Raw genomic sequence first — 23,173 nt, 5'->3', positions numbered from 1 at the left:
ATCCGTGCTGACGTTACTCTGTCATAGGTCATCCTCGCTGACGTTACTGCTGTCATAGGTCATCCTCGCGGACGTTACTACTGTCATAGGTCATCCGTGCTGACGTTACTGCTGTCATAGGTCATCTGTGCTGACGTTACTGCTGTCATGGGCCATCCTCGCTGACGTTACTGCTGTCATAGGTCATGCTCGCTGACGTTACTGCTGTCATAGGTCATCCGTGCTGACGTTACTGCTGTCATAGGTCATCCTCGCTGACGTTACTGCTGTCATAGATCATCCTCGCTGACGTTACTGCTGTCATAGGTCATCCTCGCTAACGTTACTACTGTCATAGGTCATCCGTGCTGACGCTACTGCTGTCATATGTAATCCTCGCTGACGTTACTGCTGTCATATGTAATCCTCGCTGACGTAACTGCTGTCATAAGTCATACTCACTGACGTTACTACTGTCATAGGTCATCCGTGCTGACGTTAGAGCTGTCATATGTAATCCTCGCTGACGTTACTGCTGTCATATGTAATGCTCGCTGACGTTACTGCTGTCATAGGCCATCCGTGCTGACGTTACTGCTGCCATAGCTCATCCTCGCTCACGTTACTGCTGTCATAGGTCATGTGTGCTGACGTTACTGCTGTCATAGGCCATCCGTGCTGACGTTACTGCTGTCATAGGTCATCCTCGTTGACGTTACTGCTGTCATAGGTCATGTGTGCTGACGTTACTGCTGTCATAGGTCATCCGTGCTGACGTTACTGCTGTCATAGGTCATCCTCGCTGACGTTACTACTGTCACAGATGATCCTTGCTGACGTTACTGCTGTCATAGGTAATCCGTGCTGACGTTACTACTGTCATAGATCATCCGTGCTGACGTTACTACTGTCATAGGCCATCCGTGCTGACGTTACTACTGTCATAGGTCATGTGTGCTGACGTTACTACTGTCATAGGCCATCCGTGCTGACGTTACTACTGTCATAGGTCATGTGTGCTGACGTTACTACTGTCATTGGTCATGTGTGCTGACGTTACTACTGTCATAGGTCATCCGTGCTGACGTTACTACTGTCATAGGCCATCCGTGCTGACGTTACTGCTGTCATAGGTCATCCTCGCTGACGTTACTACTGTCATAGGTCATCCGTGCTGACGTTACTACTGTCATAGGCCATCCGTGCTGACGTTACTACTGTCATAGGTCATGTGTGCTGACGTTACTACTGTCATAGGCCATCGTGCTGACATTACTGCTGTCATAGGTCATGTGTGCTGACGTTACTACTGTCATAGGTCATCCTCGCTGACGTTACTACTGTCATAGGTCATCCTCGCTGACGTTACTGCTGTCATAGGTCATCCTCGCTGACGTTACTACTGTCATAGATCATCCGTGCTGACGTTACTGCTGTCATAGGTTATCTGTGCTGACGTTACTGCTGTCATAGGCCATCCTCGCTGACGTTACTGCTGTCATAGGTCATCCTCGCTGACGTTACTACTGTCATAGGTCATCCGTGCTGACGTTACTGCTGTCATAGGCCATCCGTGCTGACGTTACTGCTGTCATAGGTCATCCTCGCTGACGTTACTGCTGTCATAGGTCATCCGTGCTGACGTTACTGCTGTCATAGGTCATCCTCGCTGACGTTACTGCTGTCATAGGTCATCCTCGTAGACGTTACTGCTGTCGTTGGTCATCCGTGCTGACGTTACTGCTGTCATAGGCCATATGTGCTGATGTTACTCAGGTCATAGGTTATAATTGAACCTCATTTTACTGCTGTCATGTTTCGTACGACCCGATGTTACTGTGGCCATAGGTAGTGCAGCCTGATGCCACTTTTAACAATCTGGAAAGGCATTGTCAGAGCCGTGGCAAAAGTGAGATTTTCTGTGTATATTCCATCCTAATTAATTATGGTTTCTTTTGGCACATCTCAAGTATAAAATACCGTTTCTTCGTGCCGCCATTTCTCCTGTTCCATTTCCGTTCAAGCATTGATTCGTTGTCGCATGCGAGATTTCTTATGCGATCATTGTTGGTGACTGTCATATCAACATGTCATGGCAACACTGATTCTCACGTTCTTCAGAGTGAACGTAAATACGTTGTTTGTGACGTAGTTGGTAGGTTTCCATTGTGTAGGCCTGTCTTTGGAGTGATGTCACGGACACTTAATGACAAACAACAGGTATTAAAGTGTGTCTGCCCCAGCCATGTCTCCCACGCTGGCATGTAGTGACACAGCGCACTGCAGCACAACAATTAAATACTGATGCATTCTCATCACGTCTCCTGAACACATAATGATACCCCCGCAACTGTCGCTCCGTGTTACGGAAATACAGGCGAATATGTGTATCATGTAATGTGAAGTGTTCGTTCTCCATGTGTAAACAAATACAATGTGTCGGGAAGGTTATGGGTATTGTTCTCGAGGAAATTCCTTGTCAGTATAGGCCCCTTGCAACCTATGATGCTTGTACAAGGCAACTGAATGGTCGCATGACTTGGCCGATTGTACGTCAACAAATGCTCATGATGTCAATCACAGGGTTGTAAACAACTTACAGACCAGGGCCTCCTTTCACAAAGCACTAAGGTGATCGTAAGTCACTTAGGTAACCTTAGTGCAGTGATAAAGAATGGTTTGCTTCGTGAAAGGAGCCCCTGTTATAATAGATGTGTGTGGCGTTAAACAAGAAACAAACATGTCTGCATGTGTGTTGTTTACAGACATTATTCCTGCATCTTGCAAGACACATTCGTTTTGTCTTAGGTTTCCGGTGTTCTGTAAAACTACTGTTACATCGAGGGAATTATGATTAAAATTATAATTTGTGTATGGAAGTTTTATCAAGTACATCTTGGGATCACAGCCTACGTTTTCCTAGCAGCACAGGTGCTGCAGACAGGTCAGTGTTTGTACTGCCGGTAGACACAAGTCGGCTCTCTTTACCAAGCATGTTGATATACACCTCTACCCCCTCCTCCAGCCGTGCTGTGGGAGACATAACATCACTACTCTCACTACAGCTAGGTATGTACACGTATTTCTTCATAAACTTGTATATAGGAACATGACAGACTTACCTTGTCGTGGCCTAAAGAAGCCGCTAGTATTATGTTTATAGTCCATTGAGATTCACAAAGTATATCATCAGCTAACACTGGGCCAGATCTTCACGCCCTAAATTCAGATGGCTGTTAGTGAGTGGTAACCTCTGACATGACCTTTGACCCGAATGAGGCTCGCTATGTGCGCCCGTCCTTTCTTGGTGCAGACAAGTAAATTCATGTCTTAGAACAACACCACGAATATGTAAGTGTAGGAGTAGACGTCATCTCACCCGTATCACACTCAATTTATACCTGATCTTTCAAAGTATTTAAATATATCTTGAAGTGATTAGAAACCTATTTGTGAGTAAAATAAACCGTCCGATCGCAATTCTACAATAGACACGTTTGAAGAATAAAGTAAGTTCTGTTTCGGTAGATGGTGGGATATGTACAGTAAAGTATCGCAACGGTACGAGGTTGAGAATCAATGAGTACAAATCCCTTCCTTGTCAGTTCACGCAACATGTTACAACCATCGTATCACGGTAGATGTTCCTACAGGTAACCACACGTGTCCTGTAGGCAGGTAGAGTAAGGGATAACTAACCATTTCCAGTCTGACTACCGCCACATACCATCACTCCACACTCCCCCACCCATTCGTCATGTTCCACAATCCCCTTATTCAATCAGCAAACCCACTATTCACCACAACCTATATAAACCACCCAAATCATCTTATCCTCATGGTATCATTCCACGAACTACACCATCTTATCTACATGGTATCATTCCACCAACAACATCATCATATCCACATGCTATCATTCCAGCCACTACATCATCTTATCAACATGGTATCATTCCACGAACTACATCATCTTATCTACATGGTATCAATCCACCCACTACATCATCATATCCACATGCTATTATTCCACCAACAACATCATCATATCCACATGCTATCATTCCACCCACTACATCATCTTATCTACATGGTATCATTCAACGAACTACATCATCATATCTACATCGTATCATTCCACCAACAACATCATCATATCCACATGCTATCATTCCACATACTACATCATCTTATCCACATGGTATCATTCCACCCACTACATCATTACATCCAGATGCTATCATTCCACCCACAACATCATCATATCCACATGCTATCATTCCACCCACTACATCATCTTATCCACATGCTATCATTCCACCCACTACATTATCTTATCTACATGGTATCATTCAACGAACTACATCATCTTATCTATATGGTATCATTCCACCCACTACATCATTACATCCACATGCTATCAAACCACCCACAACATCATCTTATCCACATGCTATCATTCCACCCACAACATCATCATATCCACATGCTATCATTCCTCCCACTACATCATCTTATCCACATGCTATCATTTCACCCACTACATCATTACATCCACATACTATCATTCCACCCATCACATTATCATATCCACGTGCTATCATTCCACCAACTACATCATCACATCCACATGCTATCATTCCAACCACTACATCATCACATCCACATGCCATCATTCCATCAACTGCACCATCATATCCACATGCTCTCATTCCACCCACTACATCATCATACCCAAATGCTTTCATTCCACCCACTACAACACAATATCCATATGATATCATTTCACGAACTACATTATCGTTTCAACATGCTATCATTCCACCAACTACATTATCATATCCACATGTTATCATTCCACCCACTACATCATCATATCCACATACTATCATTCCACCCTTTACATCATCATATCCATATGCCATCATTGCATCCAATTCATCATCATATCCACATGCCATCATTCCACCCCCTACATCATCATATCCATATACTATCATTCCACCCTTTACATCATCATATCCACATGCTATCATTGCATCCAATTCATCATCATACCCACATGCTATAATTCCAACCTTTACATCATCACTTCCACATGGTATCATTTCACCCACTACATCATCATATCCACATGCTATCATTCCAACTTTTACATCATCATATCCACATACTATCATTCCAACTTTTACATCATCATATCCACATGCTATCATTCCAACTTTTACATCATCATATCCACATGCTACATCATTACATCCACATGCTCTCAATGCACCCACTACATCATCATATCCACATACTATCATTCCACCCTTTACATCATCATATCCACATGCTATCATTGCATCCAATTCATCATCATATCCAGATGCTATCAATGCACCCACTACACCATCATATCTACATGCTTTCAATTCCACCCACTACAACACCCTATCCATATGATATCATTCCACGAACTACATTATCATGTCAACATGTTATCATTCCACCCATTACATCATCATATCCACATGCTATCATTCCAACAACTACATCATCATATCCACATACTATCATTCCACCCTTTACATCATCATATCCACATGCTATCATTGCATCCAATTCATCATCATATCCACATGCTATCAATCCACCCACTACACCATCATATCCACATGCTATCATTCCACGAACTACATCATCACATCCACGTGCTATCATTCCACCAACCACACCAATACATCAACATGCTATCATTCCACCCATTACATCATTATATCCACATGCTGTCATTCCACCCATTACATCATTATATCCACATGCTGTCATTCCACCCATTACATCATTACTTCCACATGCTATAATTCCACCCACTACATCATTACACCCACATGCTTTCATTCCTCCATTACAGATGATTACACCCCTACCCACATCATCATTACACCCACATGCTTTCATTCCTCCAATTAGATGATTACACCCACATGCTATTATACCACCCACAGCATCATTACACCGACTGGCTTTCGTTCCATCCACTGCATCATTACACACACATCCTGTCATTCCTCCCACTACATCATCATATCAACATGCTATCCTTCCACCAGCTACATCATTACATCCACATGCTCTCAATGCACCCATTACATCATTATATCCACATGCTATCATTTCACTCATTGCATCATTATATCCACATGCTTTCATTCCACCCACTACATCAACATATCTATATGCTATCATTCCACCAACTACATCATCATATCCACATTCTATCATTCCCCCCAATACATTATCACATCCACATGCTATCATTCCATCAACTACATCATCACATCCACGTGCTATCATTCCACGAACTACATCATCACATCCACATGCTATCATTCCACGAACTACATCATCACACCCACATGCTATCATTCCACCCACTGCATCATTACACCCACATGCTTTCATTCCTCCAATTACATGATTACACCCACATTATCATATCCACATGCTATCATTCCACCCACTACATCATCATATCCACATACTATCGTTCCACCCTTTACATCATCATTTCGTTCCATCCACTGCATCATTACACCCACATCCTGTCATTCCTCCCACTACATCATCATATCAACATGCTATCCTTCCACCAGCTACATCATTACATCCACATGCTCTCAATGCACCCATTACATCATTATATCCACATGCTATCATTTCACTCATTGCATCATTATATCCACATGCTTTCATTCCACCCACTACATACATCACATGCTATCTATATACATCTATCACATTCTATCACCAACTACATCATCATATCCACATTCTATCATTCCACCCACTACGTCATTACATACACATGCTGTTATTCCACCCATTACATCTTCATATCAACATTCTATCCTTCCACCCATCATTCCCCCCAATACATTATCACATCCACATGCTATCATTCCATCAACTACATCATCACATCCACATGCTATCATTCCACGAACTACATCATCACACCCACATGCTATCATTCCACCCACTGCATCATTACACCCACATGCTTTCATTCCTCCAATTACATGATTACACCCACATTATCATATCCACATGCTATCATTCCACCCACTACATCATCATATCCACATACTATCGTTCCACCCTTTACATCATCATATCCACATGCTATCATTCCACCCACTACATCATCATATCCACATACTATCGTTCCACCCTTTACATCATCATATCCACATGCTATCATTGCATCCAATTCATCATCATACCAACATGCTATAATTCCACCAACTACATCATCATATCCAGATGCTGTCATTCCACCAACTACACCATCACATGCACATGCTATCATTCCACCCACTACATCATTACACCCATATGCTATCATTCCACCTACTACATCATTACACCAAACATGGTATCCTTCAACCCACTACATCATTACGCCCACATGCGGTCATTCCACCCAATATATTATTACACGAACATGCTTTCATTCCACCCACTTCATCATTACACCCACATGCTGTCATTCCACCCACTACATCGTTACACCCACATGCTTTCATTCCACCTACTTCATCAATACACCCACATGTTATCATTCCACCCACTTCATCATTACATCCACATGGTTTCATTCCACCCACTACATCATTACACCCACATGCTATCATTCCACCCACTACATCATTACACCCACATGCTATCATTCCACCCACTACATCATTACACCCACATGGTTTCATTCCACCCTCTACGTCACTACACCCACATGCTGTCATTCCACCCATTAAATCATTACACCCACATGCTATCATTCCACCCACTTCATCATTACATCCACATGGTTTCATTTCAACCACTACATCATTGCACCCACATGCTGTCATTCCACCCATTACATCATTACACCCACATGCTATCATTCCACCCATTACATGATTACACCCACAGGCTGTCATTACACTAACTGCATCATTACACGCACGTGCTATCATTCCACCAACTAGATCATCATATCCACATGCTATCATTCCACCCTCTACATTATCATATTCATATGCTTTCATTCCACCAACTACATCATCATATCCAAACGCTTTCATTCAACCCACTGCAACATCAAATCCACATGCTATCATTCCACCCACTACATCATTACACCCACGTACTATCATTCCACCAACTACACCATCACATGCACATGCTATCATTCCACACACTACATCATTACATCAACATGCTATCATTCCACCCACTATTTCATCATATCCACATGCTACCATTCCACCCACTACACCATCATATCCACATGCTATCATTCCACCCACTACATCATCATATCCACATGCTATCATTCCACCCACCACATCATAATATCCACATGCTATAATTCCACCCACTGCATCATTACACCCGCTTGGTGTCATTCCATAAAGAACATCATTACATCCACATGCTGTCATTCCTCACACTGCATCATTCCACCCACATGCTATCATTCCACCCACTGCATCATTACACCAACATGCTTTCATTCCTCCAATTACATGATTACACCCACATGCTATCATTCCACCAACTACATCATCACATCCACATGCTCTCATTGGACCCACTACATCATCACATCCACGTGCTATCATTCCACCCACTATATCATCATATCCACTTGTCATCATTCCACCCACTATATCATCATATCCACATGCTCTCATTCCACCCACAACATCATCATATCCACATGCTTTCAATCCACCCACTACAACACAATATCCACATGCTATCATTCCACCCACTACATCATCATATCCACATACTATCGTTCCACCCTTTACATCATCATATCCACATGCTATCATTGCATCCAATTCATCATCATACCAACATGCTATAATTCCACCAACTACATCATCATATCCAGATGCTATCAATCCACCCACTACATCATTACATCAATATGCTATACTTCCACCCACAACATCATCACATCCACATGTTATCATTCCACCAACTACACCATTACATCCACATGCTATCATTCCACCCACTATACCATCACATCAACATGCTATCATTCCACCCACTACATCATTATATTCACGTGGTATCATTCCACCAACAACACCATCACATCCATATGTTATCATTCCACGCCCTTCATCATCACATCCACATGCTATTATTCCACCAACTACATCATCACATCCACGTGCTTTCATTTCACGAACAACATGATCATATCCACATGTTATCATTCCACCAACAAAATCATCATATACACATGCTATCATTCCACCCATTACATCATTATATCCACGTGGTAGCATTCCACCCACTACATCATTACACCCGCTTGGTGTCATTCCATCAAGAACATCATTACATCCACATGCTGTCATTCCTCACACTGCATCATTACACCCACATGCTATCATTCCACCCACTGCATCATTACACCCACATGCTTTCATTCCTCCAATTACATGATTACACCCACATGCTATTATACCACCCACAGCATCATTACACCGACTGGCTTTCGTTCCATTCACTGCATCATTACACCCACATGCTGTCATTCCTCCCACTACATCATCATATCCACATGCTATCCTTCCACCAGCTACATCATTACATCCACATGCTCTCAATGCACCCATTACATCATTATATCCACATGCTATCATTTCACTCACTGCATCATTATATCCACATGCTATCATTCCACCCACTACACCATCATATCCATTTGCTATCGTTCCACCAACTACATCATCATATCCACATTCTATCATTCCCCCCACTACATTATCATATGCACATGCTATCATTCCACCCACCACATCATTACATCCACGTTCTGTCATTCCACTAACTACATCATCACATGCACATGCTATCATTCCACCCACTGCATCATTACGCCCACATGCTGTCATTCCACCCACTTCATCATTACACCCACATGCTGACATTCCACCCACTACATCATTACACCCACATGCTGTCATTCCACCCACTACATCGTTACACCCACATGCTATCATTCCACCTACTTCATCAATACACCAACATGTTATCATTCTACCCACTTCATCATTACACCCGCATGGTTTCATTACACCCACTACATCATTACACCCACATGCTATCATTCCACCCAGTACATCATCACATCCACGTGCTATAATTCCACCCACAGCATGATCATATCCACATGTTATCATTCCACCAACAAAATCAACATATACACATGCTATCATTCCACCCACTAAATCATTATATCCACCTGCTATCGGTCCACCCAATACACCATCAAATCCACATGGTATCATTCCTCCCACTACATCATGATATCCACATGCTATCCTTCCACCAGCTACATCATTACATCCACATCCTCTCAATGCACCCATTACATCATTATATCCACATGCTATCATTTCACTCACTGAATCATCATATCCACGTGCTATCCTTCCACCAGCTACATCATCATATCCACATTCTATCATTCCACCCATTACATCATTATATCCACATGCTATCATTCCACCCACTACACCATCATATCCATATGCTATCACCCCACCCACTACATCATCACATCCACATTCTATCATTCCACCCTCTACATTATCATATACATATGCTATCATTCCACGCACTATGTCATCATATCCACATGCTATCATTCAACCCACTACATCATCATATCCACATGCTATCATTCCACCCACCACATCATTACATCCACGTGCTGTCATTCCACCAACTACACCATCACATGCACATGCTATCATTCCACCCACTACATCATTACACCCATATGCTATCCTCCCACCTACTACATCATTACACCAAACATGGTATCCTTCCACCCACTACATCATTACGCCCACATGCGGTCATTCCACCCAATATATCATTACACCAACATGCTTTCATTCCACCCACTTCATCATTACACCCACATGCTGTCATTCCACCCACTACATCGTTACACCCACATGCTTTCATTCCACCTACTTCATCAATACATCCACATGTTATCATTCCACCCACTTCATCATAATACATCCACATGGTTTCATTCCACCCACTACATCATTACACCCACATGCTATCATTCCACCCACTACATCATTACACCCACATGCTATCATTCCACCCACTACATCATTACACCCACATAGTTTCATTCCACCCTCTACGTCACTACACCCACATGCTGTCATTCCACCCATTAAATCATTACACCCACATGCTATCATTCCACCCACTTCATCATTACATCCACATGGTTTCATTTCAACCACTACATCATTGCACCCACATGCTGTCATTCCACCCATTACATCATTACACCCACATGCTATCATTCCACCCATTACATGATTACACCCACATGCTGTCATTCCACTAACTGCATCATTACACGCACGTGCTATCATTCCACCAACTAGATCATCATATCCACATGCTATCATTCCACCCTCTACATTATCATATCCATATGCTTTCATTCCACCCACTACATCATCATATCCAAATGCTTCATTCAACCCACTGCAACATCATCACATCCACATGCTATCATTCCCACCCACTACATCATTACATCCACATGTACTATCATTCCAACTCTATACTCATCATATCACACATGCTATCATTCCACATAACTACATCATCATATCCACATGCTATCATTCCACCCACTACATCATCATATCCACATGCTATCATTCCACCCACTACATCATCATATCCACATGCTATCATTCCACCCACTACATCATCATATCCACATGCTATCATTCCACCCACTACATCATCATATCCACATGCTATCATTCCACCCACTGCTACATCATTATATCCACATGCTATCATTCCACCAACAACATCATCATTATATCCACATGCTATCATTCCACCCACTACATCATCATATCCACATGCTATCATTCCACCTACTACATCATCATCATATCCACATGCTGCATTCCATTCCACCAACAATATCATCATATCCACATGCTATCATTCCACCCTACTACATCATCATATCCACATGCTATCATTCACCTACTACATCATCATATCCACATGCTATCATTCCACCCACTACATCATTACATCCACATGCTATCATTCCACCAACTACATCATTACATCCACATGCTATCATTCCACCAACTACACCATCACATCCACATGCTATCATTCCACCAACTACATCATTATCATCCACATGCTATCATTCCACCCACTACATCATCATATCCACATGCTATCATTCCACCCACTACATCATCATATCCACATGCTATCATTCCACCCACTACATCATCATATCCACATGCTATCATTCCACCAACTACATCATCATATCCACATGCTATCATTCCACCAATTACATCATCACATCCATATGCTATCATTCCACCCACTACATCATCATATCCACATGCTATCATTCCACCCAACTACATCATCATATCCACATGCTATCATTCCACCAACTACATCATCATATCCACATGCTATCATTCCACCCACTACATCATCACATCCACATGCTATCATTCCACCCACTACATCATCATATCCACATGCTATCATTCCACCAACTACATCATCATATCCACATGCTATCATTCCACCCACTACATCATCATATCCACATGCTATCATTCCACCCACTACATCATCACATCCACATGCTATCATTCCACCAACTACATCATCATATCCACATGCTATCATTCCACCAACTACATCATCATATCCACATGCTATCATTCCACCAACTACATCATCATCATATCCACATGCTATCATTCCACCCACTACATCATCATATCCACATGCTATCATTCCACCAACTACATCATCATATCCACATGCTATCATTCCACCTACACTACATCATCACATCCACATGCTATCATTCCACCAACTACATCATCACATCCACATGCTATCATTCCACCAACTACATCATCATATCCACATGCTATCATTCCACCAACTACATCATTATATCCACATGCTATCATTCCACCTACTACACTACATCATCATCATCCACATGCTATCATTCCACCAACTACATCATCATATCCACATGCTATCATTCCACCCACTATATCCATGCTGTTATCATCATCATATCCACATGCTATCATTCCACCAATACTACATCATCATATCCACATGCTAGAATCATTCCACCATCATCATATCATGCATCATTCCATCCACATGCTATAATTCCACCAACTACATCATCATATCCGCGTGCTCTCATTCCACAATCAACATCATCATATCCACATGCTATCATTCCACCAACAACACCATTACCACCTCATGCTCTCATTCCACCCACTACACCATCACATCCACATGCTATCATTCCACCAACAACATCATCACATCCACATGTTATCATTCCACCAACTACATCATCATATCCACGTGCTATCATTCCACCAACAACATCATCATATCCACATGCTATCATTCCACCAACTACATCATCATATCAACATGCTATCATTCCACCCATTACATCATTATATCCACATGCTATCATTCCACCTACTACACCATCATATCCACATGCTATCATTCCACCAACTACATAATCATATCCACATGCTATCATTCCACCCACTACACCATCACATCTACATGCTATCATTCCAACAACAACATCATCACATCCACATGCTATCATTCCCCCAACTACATCATCATATCCACATGCTATCATTCCAACAACTATATCATCATATCCACATGCTATCATTCCACCCATTACAACATTATATCCACATGCTATCATTCCACCTACTACACCATCATATCCATATGCTTGCATTCCACCAACTACATCACCATATCCACATGCTATGATTCCACCAACTACATCATCATATCCATATGCTAGCATACCACCCACTTCTTCATAATATCAACGTGCAATTATTCCACCCAATACATCATCATATCTACATGCTATCATTCCACCAACTACATCATCATATCCACATGCTATCATTCCACCCACTATACCATCATATCCACATGCTATCATTCCACCAACTACATTATTATATCCACGTGCTATCATTCCACCCACTACACCATCACATCCACATGCTATCATTCCACCAACTATATCATCATATCCACATGCTATCATTCCACCCATTACATCATTATATCCTCATGCTATCATTCCACTATCCACATGCTATCATTCCACCTATCCACCATGTTATCCATATGTTAGCATTCCACCAACTGCATAATCATATCCACATGCTACCATTCCTCCAACAACACCATTATTACCTCATGCTCTCATTCCACCCACTACACCATCACATCCACATGCTATCATTCCAGCAACAACATAATCACATCCACATGCTATCATTCCACCAACTACATCATCATATCCACATGCTATCATTCCACCAACAACATCATCATATCCACATGCTATCATTCCACCAACTATATCATCATATCCACATGCTATCATTCCACCCATTACATCATTATATCCACATGCTATCATTCTACCTACTACACCATCATATCCATATGCTAGAATTCGACCCACTACATCATCATATCCACGTGCTCTCATTCCACTCGGTACATCATCATATGCACATGCAATAATTCCACCAACTACATCATCATATCCGCGTGCTCTCATTCCACAATCAACATCATCATATCCACATGCTATCATTCCACCAACAACACCATTACCACCTCATGCTCTCATTCCACCCACTACACCATCACATCCACATGCTATCATTCCACCAACAACATCATCACATCCACATGTTATCATTTCACCAACTACATCATCATATCCACGTGCTATCATTCCACCAACAACATCATCATATCCACATGCCATCATTCCACCAACTATATCATCATATCAACATGCTATCATACCACCCATTACATCATTATATCCACATGCTATCATTCCACCTACTACACCATCATATCCATATGTTAGCATTCCACCAACTACATAATCATATCCACATGCTATCATTCCACCCACTACATCATCATATCCATATGCTATAATACCACCCACTACATCATCATATCCACGTGCTATCATTCCACCCAATACACCATCATATCCACAAGCTATAATTCCACCCACTGCATCATCATATCCGCGTGCTCTCATTCCACCACCAACATCATCATATCCACATGCTATCATTCCACCAACTACACCATTATGTCCTCATGCTCAAATTCCACCCACTGCACCATCACATCTACATGCTATCATTCCAACAACAACATCATCACATCCACAAGCTATCATTCCCCCAACTACATCATCATATCCACGTGCTATCATTCCACCAACTACATCATCATATCCACATGCTATCATTCCACCACCAACATCATCATATCCACATGCTATCATTCCACCCATTACAACATTATATCCACATGCTATCATTCCACCTACTACGCCATCATATCCATATGCTTGCATTCCACCAACTACATCACCATATCCACATGCTATGATTCCACCAACTACATCATCATATCCATATGCTAGCATACCACCCTCTTCTTCATAATATCCACGTGCAATCATTCAACCCAATACATCATCATATCTACATGCTATAATTCCACCCACTACATCATCATATCCACATGCTATCATTCCACCAACTACACCATTACATCCACATGCTGTCATTCTACCAACTACATCATTACAGACACGTGCTATCATTCCACCCACTACACCATCATATCCACATGCTATCTTTCCACCCACTGTATCATCATATCCACATGCTATCATTCCACCCACTACATCATTACATCCACATGCTATCATTCCACCAACTACACCATTATGTCCACATGCTATCATTCCACCCACTACATCATTACATACACGTGCTATCATTCCACCCACTACATCATTATATCCACATGCTATCATTCCACCAACTACATCCACATGCAATCATTCCACCAACTACACCTTCATATCCACATGCTATTCTTCCACCCACTACACCATCATATCCACATGCTATCATTCCACCTACTACACCATCATATCCACATGCTATCATTCCACCCACGATACCATCATATCCAGATGCTATCATTCCACCAACTACATAATTATATCCACTTGCTATCATTTCCCAAACTACACCATCACATCCACATGCTATAATTCCACGCACTACATCATCACATCCATATGCTATGATTCCACCAACGACATCATCACATCCAAGTGCTATCATTCCACCAACAACATCATCTTATCCACATGCTATCATTCCACCCACTATACCATCATATCCACATGCTATCATTCCACCAACTACATCATCATATCCACATGCTATCATTCCACCCACTACGTCATTACATACACATGCTGTTATTCCACCCATTACATCATCATATCAACATTCTATCCTTCCACCCACTATATCATCATATCAACATGCTATCATTCCAACCACTACGTCATCATATCCACATGCTATCATTCCACCCACTACACCATCATATCCACATGCTATCATTCCACCATCTACATCATCATATCCACATGCTATCATTCCACCAACTACATCATCATATCCACATGCTATGCTTCCACCAACTACATCATCATATCCACATGCTATCATTCCACCCACTACATCATTATATCCACATGCTATCATTCCACCAACTACATCATCATATATCCACATGCTATCATTCCACCAACTACATCATCATATCCACATGCTATCATTCCACCCACTACATCATCATATCCACATGCTATCATTCCACCCACTACACCATCATATCCACATGCTATCATTCCACCCACTACATCATCATATCCACGTGCTATCATTCCACCCACTACATCATCATATCCACATGCTATCATTCCACCAACTACATCATCATATCCACATGCTATCATTCCACCCACTACATCATCATATCCACATGCTATCATTCCACCCACTACACCATCACTATCCACATGCTATCATTCCACCCACTACACCATCATATCCACATGCTATCATTCCACCCACTACATCCATCATATCCACATGCTATCATTCCACCCACTACATCATCATATCCACGTGCTATCATTCCACCAACAACATCATCATATCCACATGCTATCATTCCACCAACTACATCATCATATCAACATGCTATCATTCCATCCACCATTACATCATCATATCCACATGCTATCATTCCACCTATACTACATCATCATATCCACATGCTATCATTCCACCAACTACATCATCATATCCACATGCTATCATTCCACCCACTACACATCATCATATCCACATGCTATCATATCATTCCACCCACTACATCATCATATCCACATGCTATCATTCCACCGAATTCATCATCATATCCACATGCTATCATTCCACCCACTACATCATCATATCCACATGCTATCATTCCACCACCATCTACATCATCATCATCCATCCACATATCATTCCACCCATCATCATCATTCCACCCACTATTCATCATACATCACATCCACATGCTATCATTCCACCCACTACATCATCATATATCCACATGCTATCATTCCACCCACTACATCATCATATCCACATGCTATCATTCCACCTACATCATCATATCTTATTCCTCCAACATCATCATATCCACATGCTATCATTCCACCACCACGTATTACACCATCATATCCACATGCTATCATTCCACCCACTACACATCATCATATCCACATGCTATCATTCCACCCACTACATCATCATACATCCACATGCTATCATTCCACCCACTACACCATCATCTCCACATATTCCACCCACTACACCATCATTCCACATGCTGCCATTCCACCCACTACATCATCATCCACATGCTATCATCCACCCTACATGCTATCATTCCACCCACTACACATCATCATCCCACATGCTATCATTCCACCCAATACATAATCATCATCCACATGCTATCATTCCACCCACTACACCATCATATCCACATGCTATCATTCCACCCACTACACCATCATATCCACATGCTATCATTCCACCCACTACACCATCATATCCACATGCTATCATTCCACCCTACCATCATCATATCACACGATCATTTCTATCATTCCACATGCTATCATTCCGCCTACTAAACCATCATATCCACATGCTATCAGTCCACCCACTACATCATCATATCCACTTGCTATCATTTCGCCCACTACACCATCATGTCCACATGCTATCATTCCGCCTACTAAACCATCATATCCACATGCCATCAGTCCACCCACTACATCATCATATCCACTTACTATCATTCCGCCCACTACATCATCATGTCCACGTGCTCTCAGTCCACCCACTACACTATTAAATGCACCCCCACCCAGTCATCCCACCCCCGGCCAAGTGAACTTTCTATTTGGTCAGTGAATCTCACTCCACACATCCAGCTGCAAGCATACAGGAAGACAACCACTGACAATAGTTTCAGAATCAAAGCTGTGATAAGTCATATCTTTTCATGTTAGCAGCCAAAAATACGAGTTATCTCTCCTCTTTTAAGACAGGTTTTCTGTGAGATATCAAGCGATAAGAGAGAAGATTACTTGAAGCTTGGAGCATGATCTGCCAGCTACTACCGTGATATCTAGGCATGTAATCCCAGTGTTGCGGGATATATGTTGATAATGAGCATGCTGAATGGCGCGTACGCACTACGTGGTTCAGTTAGATGTTTGACGTACGTCCAGGCTGTGTGGCCCAGCTGGCATTGCGTGGATCTCATGTGCCAAAGTCCTGTACTTGGGTCTTATGAGAATGACTGCAGTTTTCACATTACAGTCACTTTAAACAGCTGAGAATGAGGACACATAATACAATTACTGTTATCTAGGGAAATGCGTCACAACGTGAATTAGGTCAAATGTAGGCTGGATGTGCCAGACTCCCACAGCGGCTATGAGAGCGATGGGGTGTGTATGTGTGTAGGGTTGAGTACAACTACAGGGTGACGATTGTATAGGAAGGTGATGGTAGGGGTGGAGTGACACTAGAGTGGGAGGGGGTGGGGTGACACTAGTGTAGGAGAGGGTGGAGTGACACTAGTGTAGAGGAGATGGAGTGGAGGAGTGACTCTAGTGTAGGAGGGGTTGGACACTAACACTAGACACTGTGTAGTTGGGGAGGAGTGACACTAGTGTAGGTGGGGTGGAGTGACTCTAGTGTAGGAGGGGTGGAGTGACACTACTGTAGTTGGGGAGGAGTGACACTACTGTAGTGACAGTTGGGGAGGAGTGACTACTGTACTAGTGTAGACACTTAGGGTGGAGTAACACTATACTGTAGTTGGGGAGGAGTGTGACACTAGTGTAGGTGGGTTGGAGTGACACTAGTGTAGGAGGTGGGTTGGAGTGACACTAGTGTAGGAGGGTTGGAGTGACACTACTGTAGTTGGGGAGGAGTGACACTAGTGTAGGTGGGGTGGAGTGACACTAGGTGGGGTGGAGTGTAGTTGGGAAGGAGTGACACTAGTGTAGGTGGGGAGGAGTGACACTAGTGTAGGTGGGGTGGAGTGACACTATACCTGTAGTTGGGAAGGGAGTGTAGGTGGGGTTGGGTGACACTAGTGTAGGAGGGTGACACTACTGTAGTTGGGGAGAGGAGACACTAGTGACACTAGTGTAGGTGGGGTGGAGTACACTACTATAGGTGGGTGTGACACTACTGTAGTTGGGGAGGTGGGAAGGAGTGACACTAGTGTAGGTGGGGAGGGACACTAGTGACACTAGTGTAGGTGGGGTGGAGTGACACTAGTGTAGTGGGGGTGGAGTGACACTAGTGTAGGTGGGTTGGAGTGACACTAGTGTAGGAGGGTTGGGGTGACACTAGTGTAGTTGGGGTGGAGTGACACTAGTGTAGTTGGGGTGGAGTGACACTAGTGTAGGTGGGGTGGAGTGACACTAGTGTAGTCGGGGTGGAGTGACTCTAGTGTAGGAGTGGGTGGGGAGGAGGACACTAGTGTAGTTGGGGTGGAGTGACACCTGTGGTTGGGGTGGAGTGACACTAGTGTAGTCGGGGTGGAGTGACTCTAGTGTAGTTGGGGTGGAGTGACAATAGTGTAGTCGGGGTGGAGTGACTCTAGTGTAGTCGGGGTGGAGTGACACTAGTGTAGTCGGGGTGGAGTGACTCTAGTGTAGTTGGGGTGGAGTGACACTAGTGTAGTCGGGGTGGAGTGACACTAGTGTAGATGGGGTGGAGTGACTCTAGTGTAGGTGGGGTGGAGTGACACTAGTGTAGTCGGGGTGGAGTGACTCTAGTGTAGAGGGGGTGGGGTAACACAAGTGTAGGTGGGGTGGAGTGACACTATTGTAGTGGGGGTGGGATGACTCTAGTGCAGGAGGGTTGGAGTGACACTAGTGTAGTCGGGGAGGAGTGACACTAGTGTAGATGGGGGTGGAGTGACACTAGTGTAGGTGGGGAGGAGTGACACTAGTGTAGTTGGGGAGGAGTGACACTAGTGTAGTTAGGGAGGAGTGACACTAGTGTAGTTGGGGAGGAGTGACACTAGTGTAGTTAGGGTGGAGTGACACTAGTGTAGTTGGGGAGGAGTGACACTAGTGTAGTTGGGGTGGAGTGACACTAGTGTAGTTGGGGAGGAGTGACACTAGTGTAGTTAGGGTGGAGTGACACTAGTGTAGTTGGGGAGGAGTGACACTAGTGTAGTCGGGGTGGAGTGACACTAGTGTAGGAGGGTTGGATTGACACTACGGTAGTTGGGGAGGAGTGACACTAGTGTAGGTGGGGTGGAGTAACACTATACTGTAGTTGGGAAGGAGTGACCCTAGTGTAGGTGGGGTGGAGTGACACTAGTGTAGGAGGGTTGGATTGACACTACGGTAGTTGGGGAGGAGTGACACTAGTGTAGGTGGGGTGGAGTGACACTAGTGTAGGAGGGGCTGGAGTGACACTAGTGTAGAGTCACTCCACCCCAACTACACTATTGTCACCCAACCCCATCCTACACTAGTGTTACTCTACACACACATCCCTGAGTCACTCCATCCCCTCCTTCTAGTGTAGAAGGAGGTGGAGGCGGAGTGACAACATTACACTTCGCTATGTGTTAAATGACTTACCATCCATCTCTGCGTTTTATATACTATTAAGATAGTTTAGCGCCTGTCAATACCCTTATCATTTAACTTTGGATAGATGAAGAATATACAGTGATCAGGAACGAATACCTCAACCTAGCTTCCCTAGCTCCCCTAGCTCATCTATCTCACCCAGCTCACCCAGCTCACCTAGGTCACCTAGCTCACCAAGCTCACCTAGGTCACCTAGCTCACCTAGGTCACCTAGCTCCCCTAGCTCACCCAGCTCACCTAGCTCATCTAGGTCACCTAGCTCCCCTGGCTCCCCTAGCTCCCCTAGCTCACCCAGCTCACCCAGGTCCCCTAGCTCCCCTAGCTCCCCTAGCTCACCTAGCTCACCTAGATCACCTAGCTCACCAAGCTCACCTAGCTCACAAGCTCTCCTGGCTCACCTAACTAACCTAGCTCCCCTAGCTCTCCTAGCTCACCAAGCTCTCCTAGCTCACCTAGCTCACCTAGCTCACCAAGCTCACCTAGGTCACCTAGCTCACCTAGGTCACCTAGCTCCCCTAGCTCACCCAGCTCACCTAGCTCATCTAGGTCACCTAGCTCCCCTAGCTCCCCTAGCTCCCCTAGCTCACCCAGCTCACCTAGGTCACCTAGCTCCCCTAGCTCCCCTAGCTCACCTAGCTCACCTAGCTCACCTAGCTCACCAAGCTCACCTAGCTCACAAGCTCTCCTGGCTCACCTAACTAACCTAGCTCCCCTAGCTCTCCTAGCTCACCAAGCTCTCCTAGCTCACCTAGCTCACCAAGCTCACCAAGCTCTCCTAGCTCACCTAGCTTACCTAGCTCACCAAGCTCACCAAGCTCTCCTAGCTCACCTAGCTAACCTAACTAACCTAGCTCCCCTAGCTCTCCTAGCTCACCAAGGCTCTCCTAGCTCCCCAAGCTCCCCCAGGTCACCTAGCTCACCTAGCTCCCGTAGTTCACCTAGCTCCCCTAGCTCCCCAAGCTCCCCTAGCTCCCCTAGCTCCCCTAGCAAACCTAGCTCACCTAGCTCACCTAGCTCACCAAGCTCCCCCAGCTCCCCTAGCTCTCCTAGCTCACCAAGCTCACCTAGCTCCCCAAGCTCCCCCAGGTCACCTAGCTCACCTAGCTCACCTAGTTCACCTAGCTCCCCTAGCTCACCAAGCTCCCCTAGCTCCCCTAGCTCCCCTAGCAAACCTAGCTCACCTAGCTCCCCTAGCTCCCCTAGCTCCCCTAGCAAACCTAGCTCACCTAGCTCCCCTAGCTCACCAAGCTCCCCCGGGTTACCTAGCTCTCCTAGCTCACCCAGCTCACCTAGCTCCCCAAGCTCCCCCAGGTCCCCTAGCTCACCTAGCTCACCTAGTTCACCTAGCTCCCCTAGCTCACCAAGCTCCCCTAGCTCCCCTAGCTCCCCTAATAAACCTAGCTCACCTAGCTCACCTAAATCATCAAGCTCACCTAGCTCCCCTAGCTCCCCCAGGTCACCTAGCTCCCCTAGCTCACCAAGCTTACCCAGGTCACCTAGCTCACCTAGCTCACCTAGCTCACCTAGTTCACCTAGCTCCCCTAGCTCCCCTAGCAAACCTAGCTCACCTAGCTCCCCTAGCGCACCTAGCTAGCCTAGCTCACCTAGCTCACCAAGCTCCCCTAGCTCCCATAGCTAACCTAGCTCACCTAGCTCACCAGCACCTTCAATGTATAAATCTACACACATTCAGACGAGAAAGTTTTATCCACGGTAGCTGTAGACCTCTATTCAACAACAAACATACGTTATTTGTGAGTCTACATACACTTTGCTTACACCAAGAGAGTCTCCTTGCATATTAACATACTTTCCACGCAGATTTATCGATACGGGGTAGATACGAGGTAGATACACAGCCATATACATTCTACAGAGATTAGTTTCATCCCAGTGCAGATGTGGATG

The 23,173-nt window shown here is 44.0% G+C and overlaps 1 protein-coding gene across 1 annotated transcript in view; it reads left to right on the top strand.

The window, feature by feature from the left end:
- Window positions 1-22,859, top strand: part of LOC124266906 (sporozoite surface protein 2-like) — a 43,003-nt gene extending 20,144 nt beyond the window's left edge. Inside the window, exons 4-5 of the mRNA XM_046701746.1 lie at window positions 21,408-21,569; window positions 21,677-22,859. Coding sequence (XP_046557702.1) covers window positions 21,408-21,569; window positions 21,677-22,859 — 1,345 coding nt within the window. The remainder of the gene's footprint in view (window positions 1-21,407; window positions 21,570-21,676) is intronic.
- The last annotated feature ends 314 nt before the right edge of the window (window positions 22,860-23,173 follow it).

Source organism: Haliotis rubra, unplaced genomic scaffold, assembly GCF_003918875.1.
Source record: "Haliotis rubra isolate DU_JTF1 unplaced genomic scaffold, ASM391887v1 Scf1289, whole genome shotgun sequence".
In the NCBI taxonomy this organism is placed as follows: domain Eukaryota; kingdom Metazoa; phylum Mollusca; class Gastropoda; order Lepetellida; family Haliotidae; genus Haliotis; species Haliotis rubra.
The sequence above is the reverse complement of the archived record's forward strand: the minus strand, read 5'-3'. Positions and strand labels throughout refer to the sequence as shown.